General features: G+C 40.5%; 1 protein-coding gene and 1 long non-coding RNA gene across 4 annotated transcripts in view; one reads left to right on the top strand and one right to left on the bottom strand.

Annotated features, from left to right (window-relative positions):
• Window positions 1-24,190, bottom strand: part of calcr (calcitonin receptor) — a 270,585-nt gene that overhangs the window by 154,615 nt on the left and 91,780 nt on the right. For all 3 annotated transcript variants that reach the window (XM_043689943.1, XM_043689944.1, XM_043689945.1), the window contains exon 3: window positions 471-630. In XM_043689943.1, the coding sequence (XP_043545878.1) occupies window positions 471-630 (160 nt within the window). The remainder of the gene's footprint in view (window positions 1-470; window positions 631-24,190) is intronic.
• LOC122549841 lies at window positions 552-18,078 on the top strand. The gene is made up of 3 exons (XR_006311680.1): window positions 552-632; window positions 17,885-17,890; window positions 18,066-18,078. It is a non-coding gene; the product is annotated as an uncharacterized LOC122549841 (long non-coding RNA).

Raw genomic sequence — 24,190 nt, 5'->3', positions numbered from 1 at the left:
ATAAGTCAGAACCAAGGTTCAATTCTGTGGAACACCAGAGTGATTAGGAAGAGAAGCCATTGTAACTGGTTCTCAGGTTACAATTTGATAGATAAGAATCGAACCAGGTGAGAGTAATCTCAGTTAGGAACAAATTACTGCAAATGCTGGAACCTGAACTAAAAACAACAAGTGTTGGAGATCACAGTAGGTCAGGCAGCATCCATGGAGAGAGCGCAAGCTGATGTTTCGAGTCAAGATGACTCTTCATCAGAGCCGAAGGTGGTTCGAGAGAAAAGTGAGTTGAAAATGAGACCTTGGGGTTATGAGTCTTTTATTTTGAGGAGGGGATGATGATAGGAGCATAGGAGAGAGGGAAAGCACATGAAGAAACAGGACCATGAACAATATTGGCTAAAGAAAAGCGAAATTGCAATTTAAGCAAACATGTTAGACAAAAATCAAGCTTATACCAAACTGCTTCCTCTGACCTCGTTTATCAAATGAAGGGTCCTTGGCCATTTTATCATAACATTTATACTGTGCATCCATTATCTTTTGTTGTATTAGGTCTTGTGCAGTCTTAATTGATGATGGTTCAGTTGTAATTTCTTCAGAATTTTCAGTGGATGCAAAGCTTGACATAATTCTCTGTGAGGTGAAAGAGACGGTGCACAGTGTTAAAATGCATCTGTTAAGTAACTATTACTTGTTAATTCCTCAGCTTAGTCTCTGAATCAAATCTTATTCAGAACTGTGAATTGTTGATCAAAGTGTACGTTCTAATTAATAATGTTGACAGACACTCAGTAACATTTCAGCAATAACATCTCTGATATTGTGGAATATATTTCCAGAGAGTACTATTGAATGATGTACTGGAGTTTTACTGCCTGTCTCTTGGTGCTAGTTAACCCATACATTTTAAACAAATGACTCATACTTTCAAAAACTGTTGATCTGTATTACATAGGAACAGGAGTAGGCCAAATAGCCCCTGTCCCCACTTCTCTGCACTATCTCCATATCCTTTAATGTGATTAACTATTGGCTTTTGCCTTGAAAGTGTTCAATAATTAATCTTCCAAATCCTTCCAACAATTTCCGAAGATTCACCACACTCTGACGGAAAAAGTATTAAATGGCCTAACCCTGAACTGAGATTTTGTCCACTCTTCCAGAGTCACTAGCCAGTGGAATCATCCTGTTCACATTCACCTTGTCCTGCCCAATCAGAATCTTGTATGCTTCAACGCAGTCACCTCTCGTTTTTTGCAATTCAAGGGAACAACAGACCCAATTCTTAAATCTCTCCTCATAAAAGAATGTCTCCAGCCCATAGGATATATCTGCTATGCCTCAATTGAACTGCCTTGACAGCAAGTATCTCTCTTCTTAAATAAGAGCATCACAACTATAATTAATGTTGGAGATGGAGGCTTTATATAACTGCAGCAAAACATCTTTACTCTTCCACTCAAATCCCCTTGGGATGGAGGCCAACATTCCTGGCATCACATCACCTCTGAAACTCATATGTGTAGTCGGCAAAATGTCTTTTTGATTTGACTGCAGCATCTGTATATTGGAGAAAAACCCTTGCAGTTTACTGCAATACTTTGAGACAGCTAGATCTACCTGTTGTTCAAAATTTTTGAGATGTCTTTCCTTTCCAAGGTATTGTTAGATTGACAGGCTCTATCTGGGTAAAAAATAGTGGACATAGGCCATGCATGACAATGACTGGCAGATTGTGTCAACCAATATATCCAATGGACCACTCATAGTGGGCACCATGCTGACCGTGTTCAACCAGCCCACGTTTACAAGCTGCAGAACAGTATGTGCATCAATGGATGTGATCCGACGGTTAGATATCATTAATTAAATAATCTAGACCAAGCTAAGAATTGGACCAGAAATAAAATTAAAGTTATTAGTCAAGGTCTCACTGTGGTGCATTTGTGCATGCTAGAAACTGCAAATTCTAATTCACAGGACCCTATCTGGTATAGTTAAAGGAATTCAGAAATATCACATGTTTTTCATTGAAAAAATGGATCATGGAGATTGTGAATCTCTGGTGCATTCTCATGGCAACAACCTGACCGATCAGAGACCTTCCACTTGGTCTGAGAACTAAAATTGACAGTTAACTGTTCTTGCTGCAAAGCTATGCCAACAATGTCCAAAGAATCAGCATCCTCTTCTCACTCCATATGAATTGGTGTCTCTTTTAGGTGTCCAATCCCAATGAGTGCAAAATGAAAAGCTTCAACTTCTCATCTTATGTTGACAATGTTTAAGGTGTGTTAGACCCACTGCAAGAATTCAACTCCATTGATAGTGCAGACCAACAGGTTGAAAGTTAATGTGCAGCACTTAAACCCAGTGGTAGGAAAACTAGTTTTAAAAAAATTGATACCAGAGCATTAGATCAATCTATTTGGATGCTACATCATAGTTAAGGCTGAAAATTCACAGACATTCAACATTTTGCCCACAAAGTATAGAAATTATATGTGGAGACCAGTTATGTGCTAATGATGTACTACAATAGAAAAGAGATTACAGAGATCTTGTACATAATTTGCAATCACTACAATTCTTTATGAAGTTGAGCAACTTGTCTGGTATTCAGTTGGCTGGCACCAAAGGCACTTCACTGCCAGCATTGCCGTGGCAGACCTTCCATTTCTCTAGAAGCTGGAAATGGCGGGAAAAGAAAACATTAAAGAATGTGGTGGTCAGCCACCCGAAGGCATTCTGGACAAAGCTTTGCTCCTTCAGAATATTGTTACAGAGAAGGAAAACATTCTTTTATGCAAATCTGAAATTTAAGGCTTCCCTGTACTATTGGATTCTTGACACATCATTCAGAGTCTTTTTTGAGGAGGGTGTCCTTTGGTGAGGAAGATAAAGAGGAAGTAAAGGTGTTTACATATTGCACAGGACCTGACAAGGACCAGCAGGAACTATGGTTATAGGTGGATGAAGTTGTTCCTTCCTGACTGGAAAGCCAGGCTACTGCTGGGAAACAAGAAGCTAACCTTGTATTAGCACAATTGCTGACAGAGACAAGTGAACGTTTAAACATTTCTACAGCCAGTAAAGTGACAGCAAAATTGGAGACCTTAAGGACTATGAAGTGAGAAAGAAATCTTCTATGATGCAAAGTTAAAAATCACACAACATCAGGTTGTAGTCCAACAGGTTTATTTGGAAGCACTAGCTATTGGAGTGCTGCTCCTTCATCAGGTAGCTGTGGAGCAGGACAATAAGACAGAGAATTTATAGCAAAAGACCACAGTGTCATGAAAATGAAATGAAACATTGAACAAACCTAGATTGCTGATAAGTTTTTCATCTTTTAGAATGGGTTGCAGGTCTAAAAGATGCAAGACTTAAAAGCAGTCTAGGTTTGTTCAATATGTCATTTCAGTTGCATGACACTGTCATCTTTTGCTATAAATTCAATGTCTTATAATCCTGCTCCACAGCTACCTGATGAAGGAGCAGTGCTCTGAAAGCTAGTACGTCCAAATAAACCTGTTGGACCATAACCTGGTGTTGTGTGATTTTTAATTTTGTCCACTTCAGTCCAACACCTGCTCCTCCACATCTATGATTCAAGGAAGAGGTCTCCGAACTTGGAAACAAATTCGAGACCATTGAAGATGAAGTCAGGATGAATGGAGCCTCCGTGATGGTGCATGAGCAAAAACTAATTGCTTGCAACAAATCTTTGCAATTACACACAGAGAACATCAACCTGAGCTTGACACATTTAAAGACCCATCAAGACGTGCAATAATTCCAAGTAGCTAATAAAATGTAATACAGAGAAAAGAAGATCCATGGATCTAAAATTGATGAAGTTAATATTCAATGTGCAAACTCTGCTGATTTGTATCAATCACTGTTTGATGCTGTAAGGCAAATCCATTGTCGAACTCTGGAAGCACTTGACATTGTTTTCAGCAAACACCAATGTGATGAGATTATTGAGCTCATGGAAGCACTTGTTCCTTAGTGAAGTTCAAAATTAAACAAAAGGAACAAGCAAGGACAGCTTAGAACTCAAAGAAATCTAACCAGCACAGTATTACTACTGAACTAAAGACCCAGTAAAAGCCGTCAAGCACCGAAGGCTGAAAATAAGAGGCTTGCAGAAAAATTTGAGAAACTTACAGCTTAGAAAACTAGCGTTCTTACTTAAGTAGCAAAATAGAGTGATCTCTTGCTCAAGCAAAAAGGCCACCTTGTTATGGAAATGATCAGAACTCAAGGTAAATGACTAGTTGAGAAGACTCTGCCACAATTAATAAATAATGACTTTGTCTTTCAGAAAGAAAAGCTGGCAAGTGAGAAATCAATGATTTCATTTTATTTTGAATGAGAAAGGAGTTGGCCCTTTCAGATCATCCTTATGTAAATCAGATTACCACACAAGAGTTTCCTATAGATCCTGCTCCAGTACTCTGTTCTGTTTTGGATGATAATACTGTGCTATTTTCTCGTGGAGTCGTTGCAATGTCCTTATCTGCACCTCTGCAGCCTCATGTTGCAGTAAGCACTAGTGAGATACCACTAACTACAGACAGAGAAATCCCTGACCTAGTAGTTGAAGAGAAGTCATAAGCTGTTCACCTCCAGTATGATTCTCAGAATACCCTTCGTTCTTCTTGTGCCATAGATAGAAAGCAGATAGAAAGGGTAAGGAAAATTTCTCTTCCTTGTCTTCCTTTTTCAGAGGCAGCGATCTTGAGTCTTCTCCTTCAAAACTTCTTTACCTTCATTGGTCTGCCCTGCTTCGATATTCAAATATTCATGTCGATCAGAGGTTAGCTATCATCAGAAGTTGTCTTTCAACTCCATCACTGTGTGCTCTCAAAGATAATGACCAGAGACCACATAGATCTAACACATTCTCCAAGAGAATCAAGATTGTGATGATGATTAGCTCCTTTAAGCAGAAGAGAACTGTGGTGGAGACTAAGTGGAGTCAATCTATTAAATGCTTGTGACTAAATATTGTGGCAAAAATGGAGTATTGTCAAAGAACTTGAAAAGGGAAATATAGGATAAAGGAAATTGAACCTTTACTCCTGCTAACACTATTGAGCATGTAGGAAAGGGACTCTGTCACAGTGATATAGGTCACAGGGAACCACATCCTGAGTCTAGAGAGCTCCAAGTAAGATGCCCTTTGTTAACATAGGGAAAGCTGAATAGGCTGGGGCTGTTTTCCCTGGAGGGTCGAAGGTTGAAGGGTGACTTTACAGAGGTTTATAAAATCATGAGGGGCATGGATAGGGTAAATAGCCAAGGTCCTTTCCAAGGGGTTGTCCAGAACTAGAGGGCATAGGTTTAGGATGAGAGGGGAAAAATATAAAAGGGACTGAAGGGGCAACGTTTTCATGCAGAGGGTGGTTGCGTGTATGGAATGAGCTGCCAGAGGAAGTGGTGGAGGCCGGTACAATTACAACATTTAAAAGGCATCTGCATTGGTACATGACTGGGAAGAGTTTAGAGGGATATGGGTCAAGTGCTGGCAAATGGGACTAACTTAAATTAGGATATCTGGTCGGCATGGATGGATTGGACCAAAGAAAATGGGCCAACTCCTTTCTCATTTAAAATAAAATGAAATCATTGATTTCTCACTTGCCAGCTTTTCTTTCTGTGCTGTATATCTCTATGATTCTATGATTTATCCTCTGTCTACAGTTATATTCAATAAAGTCTGTTGATGATCACGCAACAATGTAGATGTCATTTTGCTATAATAGTTAGGCTGGTGAAATGGGCAGTCATTTGATAGATCAACTGCTTGTAAGATAGCTGCCTGCAAGTGCCTCCTAGCACAGGTCACATTTAGCTTTAGATTTTATTGCTGTGTGTACTTGAGTAAGGAATGCAGGAGTACAGAAAAACACCATTCTCAGGCACTATCTTAGCATACAAAAGGCAGGTTTGAAAACAGTAACAGAAATAAAAGAAACAGAAACATCTAGATCAATCCCCAAAACTGCCAAGAGTCCTTGCTATCAGAAAAACAAAGGCACAAAGTCCATCCCTCAGTCTGCGATCACTCAGGTGCCCCGAAACCTGCACAGTGCTGAGGTGGGAATGTCACTGTCTCCGCTGTCAGGTACCTGGGCCCTGACATGGCCTAGAGCCACACTTCTGCCTCTGGAACCATATCGCCATTCTTCTGCATCACCTTGCCTCCACTGACATTGTCGCCACCACAAGTCCCCGTGCTTCATGGGAACGCCATTTCAGTAAGTGACCCACCGCGACCAACACCCCCCCCCGGGAAGGAGCTGACAACAGTGAGCCAGAAAGCACATTAGTACTATATTGCATTTCCACCCAAACAGTCCCATTTCATATAAAAAACCCAACACAAAGAAATTTGACTGTGCTATCATTGCTATAGTGAGTTTCCCAAGGTATCCACTATGCACACAAATGTTCTTATTCATAAGTACTCGTTAGTCTGGTTAATCTTTGCAATGGATTATTCCCAGACTTTAAATTCTGTTGGTTCCTTAATGGCATACATACACATCGTTTTTGATAATTTGTCTGACTGCTTGTCTGGATGTTGTTCCTTATCCTGAGAGTGTCGATCCCTTGTCTCATATTATCTGTTAGCACAATAACATTGCTCCAATTATGCTGAGTTACATTCAGTTGTAACAAATTGTTAAGAACGAACAAGGAAGGAAACCAAATAGACCACTTAGCAATGACCTAGGTGTCAGAAACGAGAATAACAAATTCAACTCAGTTGACTCTCCTTACCAGGATCCAGGGTCTAGTGCCAAATTTGGGAGAGATTCTCACAGACTTGTCAAGCAGCAACATGATATCATCGTACTCAGGGAATCATACCTTACAATGTCACTGACAACACCATCACCATCCCTATTCCACCAGCAGATCACACATGGGTAAAGAAACATTCCGCAGATTACTATGGGCTGCTTATACTCGGTTGTTGAATCAGTGCTTCTCCATTCCAACACCATTTGGATGAAGCACTTAGCATGACAAAGATAATAAAGTACTCTGGGTGGCGGATTTCAATGTCCATCACCAACAGGAGCTCAGCAGCAGCACTACTGATCAAGCTGGTGGGCCTTAAACAGAGCTGCTCTACTGGGTCTATAGCAGGTGGTGAAGTAACCAACAAGATGGAAAAATGTACCCAACCTCATCCTTCCCAATCTGATGGCCACACATGCATCTATCCAATCAGAATCAGTAAGGGTAACTACTGCAGGATCCTTGTGGAGATGAAATCCCACCTTCACATTGAGGATATCCTCTATCATATAGTGTGGCACTAAGACTGTGCTGGATGAAATAGATTGCAAACAAATTTGAACTCTAGCATATCTGCAACCACATGGCCCAGCACATATCCAATTCTACCATTACCATTAAACTTGGCTCAATGGAGAATACAGGAGGGCATGCCAGGATGCATCAGGCATACCTAAAAATGAACCATCAGCCTGTGAGTCTACTTGCACGCCAAACAACATAAACCAGTGATAGTCTGAGCCAAGTGATTCTGTCACCAACAGATCAGGTCTGAGATCTGCAGTCTGACTACATCCAGTCATGAATGGTGGACAATTAATCATCTCACTGGAGGAGATGCCTGTATGAACATCCCCACCTTCAATGATAGAAGAGCCCAGCACATCAATGTTACAAATACTTCAGCCTCATCCTTTGCAATCTTCAGCCAGAAGTGGATGATCCAGGTCAGCTGAATTCAAATGTTCCTAGACTTACAGACAGTAGTTGTTAGCTAATTGGATTCATTCTACATGATATCAAAACATGACAGATGGCATTAGATGATGCAAAAATTACGATCCCTGAGAATATTTCAGCAATAGTATTGAAGACAAGTGCTCCAGAACTTGATGCTTCCCTAATCAAGCTGTTCCAGTACAGTTACAGAACACGCATTTACCCAGGTTTTACCTGGAAAATTGCCCAGGTAAGTCTTTTACACAAAAAGCAGATCAAATCCAATCTGGTCAGTTACTGCCCATCAGTCTCCTCTCGATCATCAGTAAAGTGATGAAAGGTGTCATCAACAGTGCTATCAAGCAGCACCTGCTCAGCAATAACCTGCTCAGTGACGCCCAGTTTGGATTCCACCAGGGCCACTCAGCTCCTGACCTCATTATAGTCTTGGTTCAAACAAGTTCAAACTTTATTCAAACAAGAATTTCCCTCGACTTACTGAGTCAGGCATTTGGCAATTTTTGGTAGCAAGTGGACGTAGATCCAGATCTAGCACTGCTGTTGTCATATAATTTTAGAAGTCACACAACACCAGGTTATAGTCCAACAGGCTTATTTGAAATCACAAGCTTTTGGAACACTGCTTCTTTGTCAGGTGAAAGCTTGTGATTTCAAGTAAATTGGTTGGACTGTAATCATGTCATGTGACCTCTGACTTTGTCCACTCCAGTCCAATACTGACATTTCCACATCATGTCATACAGTTTGTGTTGGAAGCTGAATAACACAGTGCACTAATTGGTTCACTTCCATTGCTTCTGCTGAAACCCACTGTTGCAGCAGTACAAAATGAGTGTTGTACCTTCCACCTAACTATCTATACTTAACCTTTACATAAATATCCCTCACCTTGATGAGCCTAAAATCCAAAGAAAATATTGCTAAGGTATAATTTGCTTGTTCAAAGAAAAGAGCATCTAGATCAAAAGTGCAGAACTTTCTTGATGCAAAATAAATCTTAAAAATGAAGGCTTTTGTTGTTTAACGAATGCAAATTTCTGTTATGTGTAGTTACTACCTGCTGAAAATTTAATCTTGGCAGTGTTGGGAATGACTGTAGGTGCAGTTTACATACTGTGTTCCTGGTGCAGTTTACATACTGTGTTCCTGGTGGATCCTAAGTGTTCCAGAATTTGCTCAGATTTTCAAAGGGAGGATGTGAGGTGATAATGGGGAAATTTCTTGCATCTAATGACTGGCCTGTAAAACACAGAGGGGAGACTAGAGATGGGCAGGACACATGTTTCAGTGACTGGCCGTCCTGTCAGAATCGCACTATAGAAACACCACTGCCAGCTCAAAGAAGACCTGCTGAAATAAAAATAAGGATTTTCAAGCGACCATACGACTATGAAACATGGCAGCAGATATACGCCATTCAACTAAGTGAATCTACTCCATCATTCAATGAGGTCTTGGCTGACCTAATAATCTCCAAGTCCACTTTCCTGCCTTTGTCTAATAACCCTCAATTTCCTTATTGATTAAAAATCTGTCATTTTCAGCATCGAATAAACTTAATGACCCAACATCTAAAGACCTCTGCTGTATAGAATTCCATAGTCACTTGCCTCTGAGAGAAGGACTTCCTCCTCATCTCTGTCTTAAAGGTCTGATTCCTTATCCTAAGATTATGCCCTGTGCTCTGACAGGGGAGTCACTTTTGGACTGGAGGAAAAGGGATAGTGATGGGCTGGATTCAATGGCAGAGTATTGCTGCTGATTGTCCTGCACAGGACTGGAACAACCAAGTTGAAGTAAGTGAAGTCTAACCTCCTTAGAAGCTATTTGTACTGGTGGGGTTGGGAATGAGCGTGTAATTTTTAAACGGGAATTCTGTGAAAATGAACATTCTGGTGCATGTTAGAGCCCAGTGTTCAAAGTGGGGAGAAGTGTAATTTTTTTTGCCATGAAAACTCTCAGAACTAGGGAGGATCTTGTGCTTGATCATACCTACTACATGCCATTTGACCATAAGGCCATTTTCATGAGCATTTATCTTGCTGGACATCCAAGGCACTGCCCAATCCCTTTGGCAAAGCAGTGGAAATCTCCATCAAGACTGCCAAATATCTTTGTTGCTGGTCCTCCAGCTCCCATCTCCTGGTTTCCAATCACAGCAGTCGATTAGTGCATTTAGAAAATAGCTTTGCGTGGGTGACAGGGATACAGTGTGGAGTCAGGACTCAGAAATTAGATGCACACTGGGCTTCTGTTCCAGCTTCAGAAATCTCACCTTTGACTGCATTACGCTCAACAATACCGATTCACCTTTCTACAATAACAGAAAATACTGTGAATTCTGTGAAATTTGAAAACAAAACAGGAAGTGCTGAAAAAACTGAACAGGATTGTTAGCATATGTGAAGACAGAAAGAGAATTTCAAGCCAAATTCTACTCACTTTTTTGTGCCTAAAGCTGGTGATAATATGTTGTTTGTCCTCTAATATTTATAACAGCGCAATGCTGTTAAATTTCAATATTAATAAACTAGAATTGTCAGTGTGAAATTAGAAATGAAGAATTTAGCAGGAATTGCATTTTGAAACAATGGTACTGCTCCACAGTAACTGAAGCAAACTGTGCTTGCTTTCAAATGAATTAACAAGGAAATTAAAGAAACAATAAAATAAAAATTAGGATGTCAGTCTGCATGCATAATTATTCTTGGAACTATGATACAAGTGCAACCTTAGACTCAATTTCCTGTTCTATGTTTATTGATTAACTGGAAACCATGTGATGTGCCTCCTGAAAGATTGTCATAAACAGCTACCAGTTAATTGATTAGATGTGTTGAATAGACCAGTTCATTTCATTTGGTTGAAAATATGATGTAATGCAAGATAAGAGGACGATATCAGTTTTTCTAAAAATGAAATGCTACATGATTTAATTACTTGGTCTAAAGCCGTCACTGTCTATTTGAGTAATTCATAAAACTCATGTCCCAGCACAACCTTGTTCTTTGTACTGTTTAAAGGAGATTACGGTTCGGATAATTCATCTCTTCATAATAAAACTTTGTTCTCATTTCAGTTCAGCAAAATAATATGCTCCTTAACAAGAGATATTTTCTCAAAGCTTTTCATCTTGCATTCATTGGAACAACTCATAATTAATGCCAAATTGAAGGGAAAACAACAGCCCAGGCTTTCCTCTGGTTAGACGGTTATTACTCCAGCATGGATGAGAATTGTACCTGGTGAGAAATGGCATTTTCAAATAAGCAAGTATTCTATGCCTAGCACCTTCTGAAAGTGTCTATTTAAGTTGGATACTTTATACGGGTTTTGATGTCATTAGCTGAAATAGTTAGACTGTTAACTACGAAAAAGTTGAACTGTTAGCTATTAAATTGACCACACACACACACACCCAACCACACCTCTCCCCAGACCTGAATACAACACCCCTCCATGATGGCATCCTCCAATTACCCCCATTCCCCCACCAGACTGTGCTAAACACAAACAATACACCCCCACCACCTGGCAACCAGACCCGAACACTGTGGCTCAGTGATTAGCACTGCTGCCTCACAGCACTAGGAATCCGGATTCGATCCCAGCCTTGGACAACTGTCTGTGTGGAATTTGCAAATTCCCACCCCCCCCCCCCCCTCCCCACCCCGTACATGTGTGGGTTTCCTCTGAGTGCTCTGGTTTCCTCCCACAGTCCAAAGATGTGCAGGTGAATTGGCCATGCTAAGTTGTCCTATAGTGTGCAGGTTAGGTGCGTTAGTCAGAGGTAAACGTAGGGTATTGGGTAGGGGAATGGGTCCAGGTGGGGTACTGTTCGGAGGATCGGTGTGGACTTGTTCGGCCGACTTGTGGGCGGCACGGTGGCACAGGTGGGCGGCACGGTGGCACAGTGGTTAGCACTGCTGCCTCAAATCTAATCTAATCTAATCTAATCTAATCTAATCTAATCTAATCTAATCAAACGGCCTGTTTCCATACTGTAGGGATTCTATGATTCTAAAAAACCCCCAACTACTCTGGAACTGATTTCTTCCACTCAAGCCAACCTACTCTAAACATGCAAACCCTACCTTACCACCTGGCATCCACTGAACTGGCATCCTACTGCTCGCTTTTGTGGCATCCTAATCATGCAACCCTACACCCCTTCCTAGCTGGCATCCTACTCAACTAGCATTCTGCACATCTCGCACCCCACTTCCTTTCCATTTGGCATCCTTTCCCTTGCACACTACCCACTTCACAGCTGGCATCATTTCCAGCAGGCAATCTCCTTACCTCGTACCCTATTCTCCCTACGCATCTGGCATGATACCCTAGCCTCCCAGCACCTGAACATCACAGTTACCTGCAGTTCAATAGCAGCTGTGGATGTGACTGTCTAGATCTTTAACTGCTCTGGAGATTCATTCTGTCCTGCAGAATTATTTCCAAATATTTCTGTACCTTTGATATTCGATTCACTAGTCTGTAGCTCCTTAGTTTATTCCAAGCACCCCTCTTGAATAACGATACTACATTAGCTGTCCTCCAGTCCTCTGGTACCTCTCCTGGGGTCAGAAAGCATCTGAAAGTGAATGTCAGAGCTCCCAACAATCTCCTCCGATTAAGTGGTTTTCTTGATCACTTCAGTAGGCATCTTCAAATGTCGTATGAAATTGTTCAGACATTGACTAAGTCTGATATGGGTGATGCAATATCCTCTATATAAGCATCATTAGTTAGCGAGTCAAGCTAGTGTAACAATTTGGTACCACTCATAGTCACTTGTTTTCTATGTAATAGCCCACCAGTTACCAGGTTCATTAAATACAACATCCTAACTTATTTCTTGGTTGTTAGTCAAAATCATAATCATCATTCCAGAGTCTTGAAAGAAGTGGTTGGGTGAGATAGATGATGCAATTTCTTTTAATGCTCTAAAATTTCCTAAATTTGGAGAAGGTTTCATTAGAAAATACCAATTGTAACTTCTTTATTCAAAAAGGGAGGACAACTGAAAGCAGAAGACTATAAGCCAGCTTAATGTCTGTTATACAGAAGATGTTATAAGTTTTAACTAAAGAAGCTACAATAGGCACACAGGAAAGTTCAAGGTAATCAGGCAGAGTCAACATGGTTTTGTGAAAAGAGAAGTCATGTTCAACTGATTTATTGGAGTTCTTTGAAGAAGAAGCATGTGCTGTGGATAAAGGAAAATCAGTGGATATATGGTTTGCAGATTTTTGGAAGGCATTTGATAAGGTGCCACATCAAAGGTTATTGCAGGGAATAAAAACTCGTGATGTAGTGGTTAACATATTGTAATGGATAAAAAGTTTAGCTGGATAGCAGAGAGTAGGAATAAATGGGTGTTTTTATGGCTGGCAAGATATAGTGAATGGTGTGCCATCAATATTGGACTTTTTACAATTACTTCTTCCAATTTATATAAGTGATTTCAATGAAGGTCTGAAAGGAAGGATGTTAAATTGCCTATTGGCACACAGAGAGACAGAAAAATAAGTTGTGAAGAGATGAGGAAGCTACAAATATAGATTAAGGAAGTAGACAAAGATGTGACAAATGGAGTCTATGGAAAATCTGAACTTGACCATTTGATGATTTGGCAGGAAGAATAAAAAAATGTATTACATACATGGTGAGCTGTGTAATGCAGATCAATCTGAGTGTCCTGATGCCTTAAGGTTGGAATGCTGCTACAACAAATAATCAGGAAAGCTAATTAAATGTTATTTATTCTTGCAGGGTGAATTGAGTACTGAAGTAGGCTGGTTACGCTTCAGTGATGAAAGGCATTGACAAAATGTATAAAGTATTGACCTCATTTAAGAATGCATGCTCGAAGCAGTTCAGATTTGTCAACAAATACCTGGAATTGATGGGCTGGAGGAGCAACATCTCATATTCTGTCTAGGCACCTTACAGTATTCAGACTGAACAATGAGTTTAACAATTTCAGAATGTGATCATCCTCCTCTATATTCATGATTGTAATTTGTTTTTTTTTCAACCTATTTTTCTAATCAACCTGTTCAGATTAGTTATTACACATGTCTAGAGCAGGTTTGATTTGAATCCAGACCTCTCAGTCCAGGGTAGGAATGCTAGCACTGCGCTACAAAATCTAATTGGAAAGGAACATCATTTATTGTTGAACACCAAAATAGAGCCACTACCCATGATGTACACAGGATAATCTCAGTGGGACAGATAATTCTGCAGACCAAGTCTTCGCTGTACTTTTTCATTTTTTTTCCCCCTAGATCCAGAAGTGCTCTCACACAACTGAACAAATTTTATTCCATCACCAAATTAGCAATATATTTTGTTTTCATCTAGTAATCATCACCAATAAATCACCTGTGCTTCCAACTGAATAATTCACATACAAAGCCCATTCAGGGCAATACAAGCCAGCAAAGGTGAGAGCAAGGTAGGGAGAGCGGGAAGGGGCTATATCAAATTGAAGTTGGACAGGGAGGTAAAACCCTGCACTTACTGTGGTTCCCACCTTTCTCTAAAGGCATTGATAGTGTTGGTGAACATTGTGTGCTCCCTCCCCAACTAAGCCTTTTTTTTTGTACTTAGCTTTCTTTTGTTTATCAGAAGTGTTATTCCAACTGAATGTTTTTATTCTCCTATCACCAAATCCATGTGAATATTTTTTTTGTTTTTAACTACTAACCATCACCTGTAGTTAACCATGTAAGCAATTAGATATTTTCATGCATTTTTTCCCTTTGCACTGAGTCTACTTTACAAAGATCTCAGGTGATAAGTTCCTTGCCTGTTGTTGAGGGAACTCAATGAGCTCCATGAGGAGATTAATTAGTGATTCCCCCATGGACCTTGTAGGGGTTATCCCAATTACCTACTTCCACACCCTGAAATCCTGTTTTGTATGGGTTGTTCCCAGCACAAACATCCCAATTTCAACATTTACCCTTCTCATTAGTAACCTACCTAGCATTTATCTCTCTCTTGGCTTCTCTTTAGCTATCACTTTGTTTCCCTACCCCTCATCTCTCCTTCTCACTCTCTCTCATCTTCATATCCATGTACTTTATTCACTTCTCTGCCCCCACCCCCACTAAAAGCCCCACCCCACAATCTGCATAAATACTACCCTTCCCCAGCTATTTTCAGTTCTGACAAAGGATTGCTGGACTCAAAACATTAGACCTGTTTTCTCTTTACAGATGTTGCCAGATCTGCTGAGGTTTTTCCAACACTTGTTTTTTTTCTAGAATGGATGGGTTTTCTAATGAAAAAAGATTGGTCAGGCTGGAATAGAAGCAGCTGCAGTTTAGAAGGGTCAGACAAGACTGAGTTGAAATATGTAAGATCCTCAGGAATCTTAACAGTTTGGATGTGGAAAGTATGGTTTCTCCTGTGGAAGAGTTTTGTTCTCACAGAGGGTCGGAACTCTCTTCATCAAAAAGATAGTGAAAGTAGAGTCTTTGAATATTTTTATGGTAGAGGCAAATAGATTCTTGATAAGCATGAGGTGAAATATTCTTGGTGATGGATGAGAGTGAAGTAATCAGATCAGCTATAATGTTATTGAATGGTAGAGCAGGATCAAAGAGCCTCGTGAACTTCTCCTGCTTCTAATTCATATTTTCATATGTTTGTATATTTATACTATCATTTGTTGAATTGTACTCAATGTTGAAAGCAAAGGTGCAGTAAAGACTAGCAATATCAGGTGTTATTGTGTGGATTTCACACCTTTCATTATAGCTAATTTTGCAAATTCTGTGCTGATTCTGGGGGTGGTAGATGCCACTGTACTAGAAGGGCTGAATTTAATGGCTGCAGCAGTGGTCTCTATCCACCAACCAGAAAGCCAGTTATGGTCTTTTCTGGGAACTCAAATGGAATGGAAAATGCCTCAGACTGGGACTGCAGCAGGCCGAGAACCATAAACATTGGTGGAGGCATGGAGAAGAGGTGAGTGGGGTGTTGTTGTCATTCCTCAGCAATGGCTGACAAAGGAAGTCAGAAAATGTATTAAAAAAAAAGAGATCCTATAAAGTGGCTAAGAGCACTGGGAGATTAGAAGATTGGGAAGGCTACAAAAACAAACAGAGGATAACAAAGAGAGAAATAAGGAAGGAGAGGATCAAATATGAAGGTAGGCTAGCCAGTAATATTAGAAATGATAGTAAAAGTTTCTTTCAATACATTCTTGATGTCACAAGGAATTAAGGGCTACGGGGAGAATGCAGGTAAGTGGAGTTGAAATGCCCATCAGCCATGATTGAATGGCGGAGTGGACTCGATGGGCCGAATGGCCTTACTTCCACTCCTATGTCTTATGGTCTTATGGTCATGGCCCAACAGGATGGTCAGGAAATGTTCTTTTAGTTGAGTAGCCCTCTGTGGGGCACAGAAAGCACAATAAGGAGCCATCACCAACCTCCCATCCTGAGACTGCAGGAAGGCCATCAGGTAATACACACGAATGCAGCCGGTGTTTTGGCATAAGCTAAGAAAGCTACAGTTTAGAGCCCCACGTTATGAGGTGCCTCTAAATATAAAAAGAAATGACTAAATTTCAAGTCTTACATAATCCATTAAAAAATAAAGTTGATGGGGAAAAAAAGACCCTTTTAAAATAGACATTTTAGATCTAATATGGCAAAGAGATACTTGTATGGCTACACAATGATATGAACAGTCCTACTTGTAACTTTAAAACTGATCAGCAAGCCTTGATTTACTCTCTGCTTCCATTTAAGAAATGCAACATTCAGACGCTAAGACGTCTGTATCTTCAAATTCCAACAACAATGCAGATCAAACACACACCCACAGTGCAAGAATAAATATAACGTACGTTTTGAATTTTGAAAATGGTTTCTTGTTTAAAAATCGTTTTCGCGGAACTAATAAAACATAAAAGTACGCCCTTCTCCTTTACAACAGGTAAATTTACATATTATTAAAGAATGCATATTGCATGTTTTTACTTGTAAACATAGAGAATTTCCTGCTTATTTCTCTTGTTGTTATTATAGAGAGGCCATTTAAGAATGAGAGGAACTGTTGAAAGTGGATGTCAGAAGAGAAAAAAGCAGCTGCTTGAAAGGTTGCCAAATTAATTACTGTAAATTGATAGTTATTTCATTGCAATAAAAGAGAGAATCTCCTATTCGAGAGAGTCAATCTAGCCCACAGCAACCACAAGTATTCATCTCTTTGACTAGGATAGATGACTTTATATTTATTCCAGCGAAGGCAGAACTATGATTTCAAGATTGCTAGAAGGCACCGGCAAGCAAGATGTCGGGAGCATCTGGAATAAGATGGGTGAACTTGCAGCATGGGTTGGTACCTGGGATTTCTATGTTGTGGCCATTTCAGAGACATGGGTAGAGCAGGGACAGGAATAGTTATTGCAGGTTCCGGGATTTAGATGCTTCAGTCAGAACAGAGCAAATGGTAAAAGAGGGGTGGTTTGGCATTGTTAGTCAAGGAGAGTATTACGGTTGCAGAGAGGACATTTGTGGATTTGTCTACTGAGGTAATATGGACTGTGATTAGAAACAGTAAAGGAGAGGTTACCCTGTTGGGAATTTTCTCAGTCTCCAAATAATCCCAGAGATGTAGAGGATAGGATAACAAAGATGATCCTTGATAGGACTGAGTGTGGCAGGATAATTGTTATGGGGGACTTTAATTTTCCAAACATTGACTGGGAATACCCATAGTTCAAGTACTTTAGACAGGTCAGTTATTGTCTAATGTGTGCAGGAGGGTTTCCTGACACAGTATGTAGACAGGCCAACCAGAGGGGAAGCCACTTTGGATTTGTATGGGGTAATGAACCCAGCCAAGTGTTAGATTTGGAGGTAGGTGAGCACTTTGGTGATAGTGACCACAATTTGGTTATGTTTACTTCAGTGATGGAAAGGGATAGGTATATACTGCAGGGCAAGAGTTATAGCTGGGGGAAAGGCAATTACAATGTGATTAGGCAAGATTTATGATGCATAGGTTGGGGAAGGAAACTGCAGGGGATGAGCACAATTGAAATGTAGAGCTTATTCAAGGACCAGCAACTGGGGTCCTTGAGAAGTATGTACCAGTCAGGCAGGGAGGAAGTTGTCAAGCGCCGGAGCTGTGATTTACTAAGGAAGTTGAATGTCTTGTCAAGAGGAAGAAGAAAGCTTTTGTTCGGATAAGATGTACTGGCTCAGTTAGGACAAGTTAACCAGGAATGATCTAAAGAGAGAGCTAAGAAGTGACATGAAAAGTTGTTGACTGATAGGATGAAGGAAAAGCCTAAGGCTTTCTATCGGTAAATTAGGAATAAATGAATGGCATAATCTTACTCTAGTCAATCAAGCATAGTAGTGGGAAGTTGTGCGTGGAGTCAGAGGAGATAGGGGGAAGCACTAAATGAATACTTTTCATCAGTATTAACACAAGAAAAAAACAATGTTATCGAGTAGAATACTGAGATTCAGGCTACTAGACTAGATGGGATTGAGGTGCGTAAGGAGGACGTGTTAGCAATTCTGGAAAGTGTAAACATAGATAAGTCCCCTGGGCCAGATGGGATTTATCCTAAGATTCTCTGGGAAGCCAGGGAGGAGATTGCAGAGCCTTTAGCTTTGGTCTTCATGTCATCATTGTCTACAAGAATAGTGTCAGAAGACTGAAGAATAGCAAATGTTGTTCCCCCGTTCAAGAAGGGGAGTAGAGACAACCCTGGAAATTATAGAACTGTGAGCCTTATTTCGGTTGTGTTGGAATAGTGTTGAAAAGGATTATAAGAGACAGGATTTATAATCATCTAGAAAAAATAAGTTGATTAGGGATAGTCAACATGGATTTGTGAAGGATAGATCATGTATCACAAACCTTATTGAATTCTTTGAGAAGGTAACCAAACAGGTCGATAAGGGTAAAGCAGTTGATGGGGTATATATGGATTTCAGTGAGGTGTTTGATAAGGTTCCCCATGGTAGGCTATTACAGAAAATACGGAAGCGTGGGAATGAAGGGATTTAGCAGTTTGGATCAGAAATTGGCTAGCTGAAAGAAGACAGAAGGTTGATGGGAAATGTTCATCCTGGAGTTCAGTTACCCGTGGGGTACCGCAAGTATCTGTTTTGGGGCCACTGTTGTATGTCATTTTCATAAATGGCCTGGATGAGGGCATAAAAGGATGGGATTAGTAAATTTGTGGATGGCACTAAGGTCGGAAGAGTTGTGGATAATGACAAAGGATGTTGTAGGTTACAGAGGGACATAGATAAGCTGCAGAGCTATGCTGAGAGGTGGCAAATGGAGTTTAATGCAGAAAAGTGTGAGGTGATTCACTTTGGAAGGAGTAATAGGAATGCAGTCTATTGGGCTAATGGTAAGATTCTTGGTAGTGTAGATGAACAGAGAGATCTCAGTGTCCAGATACATAGATCCTTGAAAGTTGCCATTCAGGTTGATGGGTTCTTAAGAAGGCAGACGGTGTATTACCTTTTATTGGTAGAGGGATTGAGTTTCGGAACCATAAGGTCATGTTGCAGCTGTACAAAACTCTCGTGCGGCCGCACTTAGAGTACTGTGTACGGTTCTGGTCACCACATTATAGGAAGGATGTGGAAGTTTTCGAAAGGGTTCAGAGGAGATTTACTAAGATGTTGCCTGGTATGGAGTGAAAATCTGACAAGGAAAGGCTGAGGGACTTGAGGCTGTTTTAGTTAGAGAGAGCAAGGTTGAGAGTTGTCTTAATTGAGACATATAAGATAATCAGAGGATTAGATATGGTGGACAGTGAGAACCTTTTTCCTCGGATGGCAATGGCTAGCACGAGGGGACATAGCTTGAAATTAAGAGGTGATAGATATAGGACAGATGTCAGAGGTAGTTTCTTTACTCAGAGTAGTAGGATGTGGAAAGCACTGCCTGCAACTTAGTAGACTCGCCAACTTTATAGGCATTTAAATGGTTATTGGATAGACATATGGACAAGAATGGAATAGTGTAAATTAGATGAACATCAGATTGGTTTCACAAGTCAGCACTACATCGAGGGCTGAAGGGCCTGTACTGTGCTGTAATGTTCTATGTTCTATACTTTTATGATAGAGATGTGAATGTGACTTCTACACTTGAGAATGCTACAAAGCCTGAAATCCCTGCTGAAGAAAATAGATACACAAAGAATAATGATGTTGATCTCAGAGTAGTCTTGACTAAGGATAAGTTCATTATCAATTCCATTTGCTGGATAGCTTTGAGTCTTTTTTTAGATTAGATTAGATTACTTACAGTGTGGAAACAGGCCCTTCGGCCCAACAAGTCCACACCGACCCGCCGAAACGCAATCCACCCATACCCATACATTTACCCCTTACCTAACACTACGGGCAATTTAGCATGGCCAATTCACCTGACCTGCACATCTTTGGACTGTGGGAGGAAACCGGAGCACCCGGAGGAAACCCACGCAGACACGGGGAGAATGTGCAAACTCCACACAGTCAGTCGCCTGAGGCGGGAATTGAACCCGGGTCTCTGGCGCTATGAGGCAGCAGTGCTAACCACTGTGCCACCGTGCTGCCTGTGTTGGCCATACCTGCAATTAGAACAAAGAACAGTATGGCACAGAAACAGGCCCCCACCAAGCCTGTGCTGACACATGGTGCTTTTCTAAACTAAAAATCTTTTGCCTTTAACATGGTCAATATCTTTCTATTTCCTGCTTATTGATGTATTCATTATTCATGATGCCTCTCAAACTTTGCTACTATATCTGCTTCTACCACCTCCTCTGGCAGCACATTCCTGGCACTTACCACCTTCTATATAAAAAACTTGCTTCTGACATCTCCTTTAAACTTTTTCCTTTTTCTCTTAAACCTATGTCCCATAGTAATTGACTATTTCTGCCCTAGGAAAAAGACTCCAACTATTCGTTCTATCCATGCCTCTTATAATTTTGTAAACCTCGATCAGGTCACCCCTCAGCCTCTGTGAAAACAAACCAGCTTTGTTCAATCTCTCCTCACAGCTCATACCCTCTCGGCAACACCTTGGTCAACCTTTTCTGTACCCTCTCCAAAACCTCCACATCGTTGTGCTAGTGTGGCAACCAGAACTGTACACAATGTTTTACATGTGGCCTCACTAAAGTTCTATATAGCTGCAACATGACATGCCAATTTTTACATTCCATGACCTGACAGATGAAGGTAAGCATGGCATATGACTTCTTGTCCACCTATTCCATTTGTATTGCTATTTTTAGGGAATTGTGTACCTGCATGCCTAGATCCCTCTGTACGTTAATGCTTCTAAGGGTTTTGACATTTATTGTATGCTCCCTCCTGCGTTTGACCTTCTAAAATGCATCCGCTCACATTTTTCTGGATTAAACTCCATCTGCTATTTCTCCACCCAAGTCTCCAGCATACCTATACTCTGCTGTATCCTCTAGTAATCTTCCTCACTGTCTAAAACTTCCCCAACCTTTGTGTTGTCCAAAAACTTACATTTCAGATCACCAACATTTTCCTCCAAACCATTTAGATAAATGAAAGGAGTCCCAGCATTGATCACTGTGGTCACAGATCATTGGTCACAGATCTCCAGTCAGAAAAGCACCCTTCCACTGCTACTCCCTGTTTCTATGATTAAGCTAGTTCTGTATCCATCTTACCAGCTCTCCGCAGATCTCATGTGACTTGACCTTCTTATGACTCTGCCATGAGGGACTTTGTCAAAGACCTTGCTAAAGTCAATGTAGATACCTCCATCACTCTGCCTTCATCAATCATCTTTGGCACCTTGTCAAAAAAACTTAATCAAGCTTTTGAGACATGATATTCCCAATACAAAAAAAATGCTATCTGTCAATAATAGATCCATCGTTTTCCAAATGTGAATGAATCCTGTACCTAAGAGCTTGCTGAAGCTGTCCCTGTCCAAATGCAGCAAGAATTGGCTAACATTCAGGCTTGGGGTGATAAGTGGCATGTAACATATGTGCTATATATGCGCCAAGCAATGACCATTTCCAGCAAGAAGAAATCTAACTGGCATGGTTTCTTAGGTCAAAACTCACTGCCAGTATGATATAGACTGAGTGCTATGGCAGGATTAGATCATGGAACAAGGATCAAGTTCTTAATGATGTCTTAAACCTTATTAATAATATCACTTACCTACATTTCTATAATATCATAGGCTTACACATAGTGAGGAAGCACAGAACCCAACTTATTGCTATACATTACAGACACATATCTGAGTGACTGAACACACTACACTGACTCTATTACACTGAGTGAGAGTGATCAAAGTCAGGCTGCTACTTTTACAATGGAACATGTTGTGATGTCACTTAGAGTCATAGATATGTACAGCACTGAAACAGACTCTTCGGTCCAACCCGTCCATGCCAACCAAACATGCCAATCTAATCCCACCTGCCAGCACCTGGTCCATTTTCCTCCAAACTCTTCCTATTCATATACCCATCCAGATGCCTTTTAAATGTTGTAATTGTACCAGCCTCTTCCACTTCCTCTGGGAGTCCATTCCACACACGCATCACTGTCTGTGTGAAAAAGTTGCCCCTTCAGTCTCTTTCATATCATTTCCCCCCTCACCCTAAACCTATGCTCTCTCGTTCTGGACTCCCCCACTCCAGGGAAAGGACCTTGTCTGTTTAGCCTATCCATGCCCTTATGGCTTTATAAACCTCTATAATGTCACCCCTCAGCCTCTGATGCTCCAGAGAAAATAGCCCCAGCCTTTTCTCCCTATAGCTCAAATTCTCCAATCCTGGCAACATCCTTGTAAATCTTTTCTGAACCCTTTCACATTTCACAATATCCTTCCAATAGGAAGGAGACCAGAAATGCATGCAATATTCCAAAAGTGGCCTAACCAATATCCTATACAGCCACAACATGACCTCCCAACTCCTGTACTCTATACTCAGACCAATAAAGAAAGCATACCAAATATCGCCTTCACTATCCTATCTACCTGCAACTTGACTGTTTTCAAGCTACAGTCCCTGCCTGGTCTGGAACTATTCAATAAGACAACATCTCACTTTTTCCCTTTCAGAAATGGGAACTTTTTTTCTGATAACATGTACATGCATATAGATACATTGTGATGCTGGAAAAACACAGCAGGCCAGGCAGCATCCGAGGAGCAGGAGAATCAACGTTTCGGGCATAAGCCCTTCTTCAGGCCTGCTGTGTTTTTCCAGCATCATATTTTTCAACTCTGGTCTCCAGCATCTGCAATCCTCACTTTCTCCTATAGATACATTGTGTCAACATATTTAGAACATACTTTGGTGGATATATGATATGACCAGATCTAGTCCTTATAGTTATTACACCTTGGTCTTGTAACTTTGCTGGGCCATATGTTGTCTGTAATCACAGATGTGTATTAGCAAATGTGTGGTTTTAGTCTGGCAGGGTTATCTTCAGTATCTAAATTGTATTCTGTGCGACACATGATGGGTTGTTGAAGGACGGATATGTCACCTATTTCTTTGCAGGACTCTACCATTATTCATTACAACACTGGAGATAGTGCTGTAGTATCTAGCCATGAACATCCCACCTGCCTGCTTCTGGCCCATATCCCTCCAAATTTTTCCTATGTTAATCTGAACATTTCAAACTCTTTTGCTTTGATCTGATTCAAGTTGGGATAACTTGACTTCATGCTCGCTGATCATGCTCTTGCATTATGTTCTCTCTTCTTTCTAACAACCTGCTCATACGTAGCAGGTTGGGTTGCAACAGTGTGGAAAGGAAGAACTGTGCAAGTCTGCTTTCTGAATATGGAGAATATCAGTGAGTTACCTAGAGTAGTGGTATGTAGATGTACAAAGCTATCCAAAATCTTGGCATGTCAGTTTACATTTGAATATCATGGATTTTACTATGAACAGTGCATTTTGCGAGACTGTTTGGCTGAGGATAGTAAGGAAAATATATAATACATTGAACAACTATTCCAAGCGTATCTTGAAAGGTGCACAAGAGACCTGTAATTGTCATACACACATTGAATATGGTGGTCAATGTGTCAACCTCTTTGCAATGGTGAGATCTTGATTTGTCATTAAAAATAGAGAATGGTGAAATAGGTAGTCACCAGAATGTAATCATTTCCTTAGATGTTGAAAATATCAGTTGCAGTCTGACACCCTACTCAAATGGAATCACTAATTGAATGAAAGGTACTCTCGATTGTTAAGGTTGAAGGAATTGACATGTTTCACAAAATCTGATTATTTGATCAATGTTGGTGAGAAAAAAATGGATTCACACACCAACTTAGCTTTATCTACACTCAAATGATCTATATTTATAATAAAATATTAAAAGGTATAGATAGA

The sequence above is a fragment of the Chiloscyllium plagiosum genome, chromosome 5 (genome assembly GCF_004010195.1).
Source record: "Chiloscyllium plagiosum isolate BGI_BamShark_2017 chromosome 5, ASM401019v2, whole genome shotgun sequence".
In the NCBI taxonomy this organism is placed as follows: domain Eukaryota; kingdom Metazoa; phylum Chordata; class Chondrichthyes; order Orectolobiformes; family Hemiscylliidae; genus Chiloscyllium; species Chiloscyllium plagiosum.
This window is presented reverse-complemented; position numbering and strand designations above follow the sequence as displayed.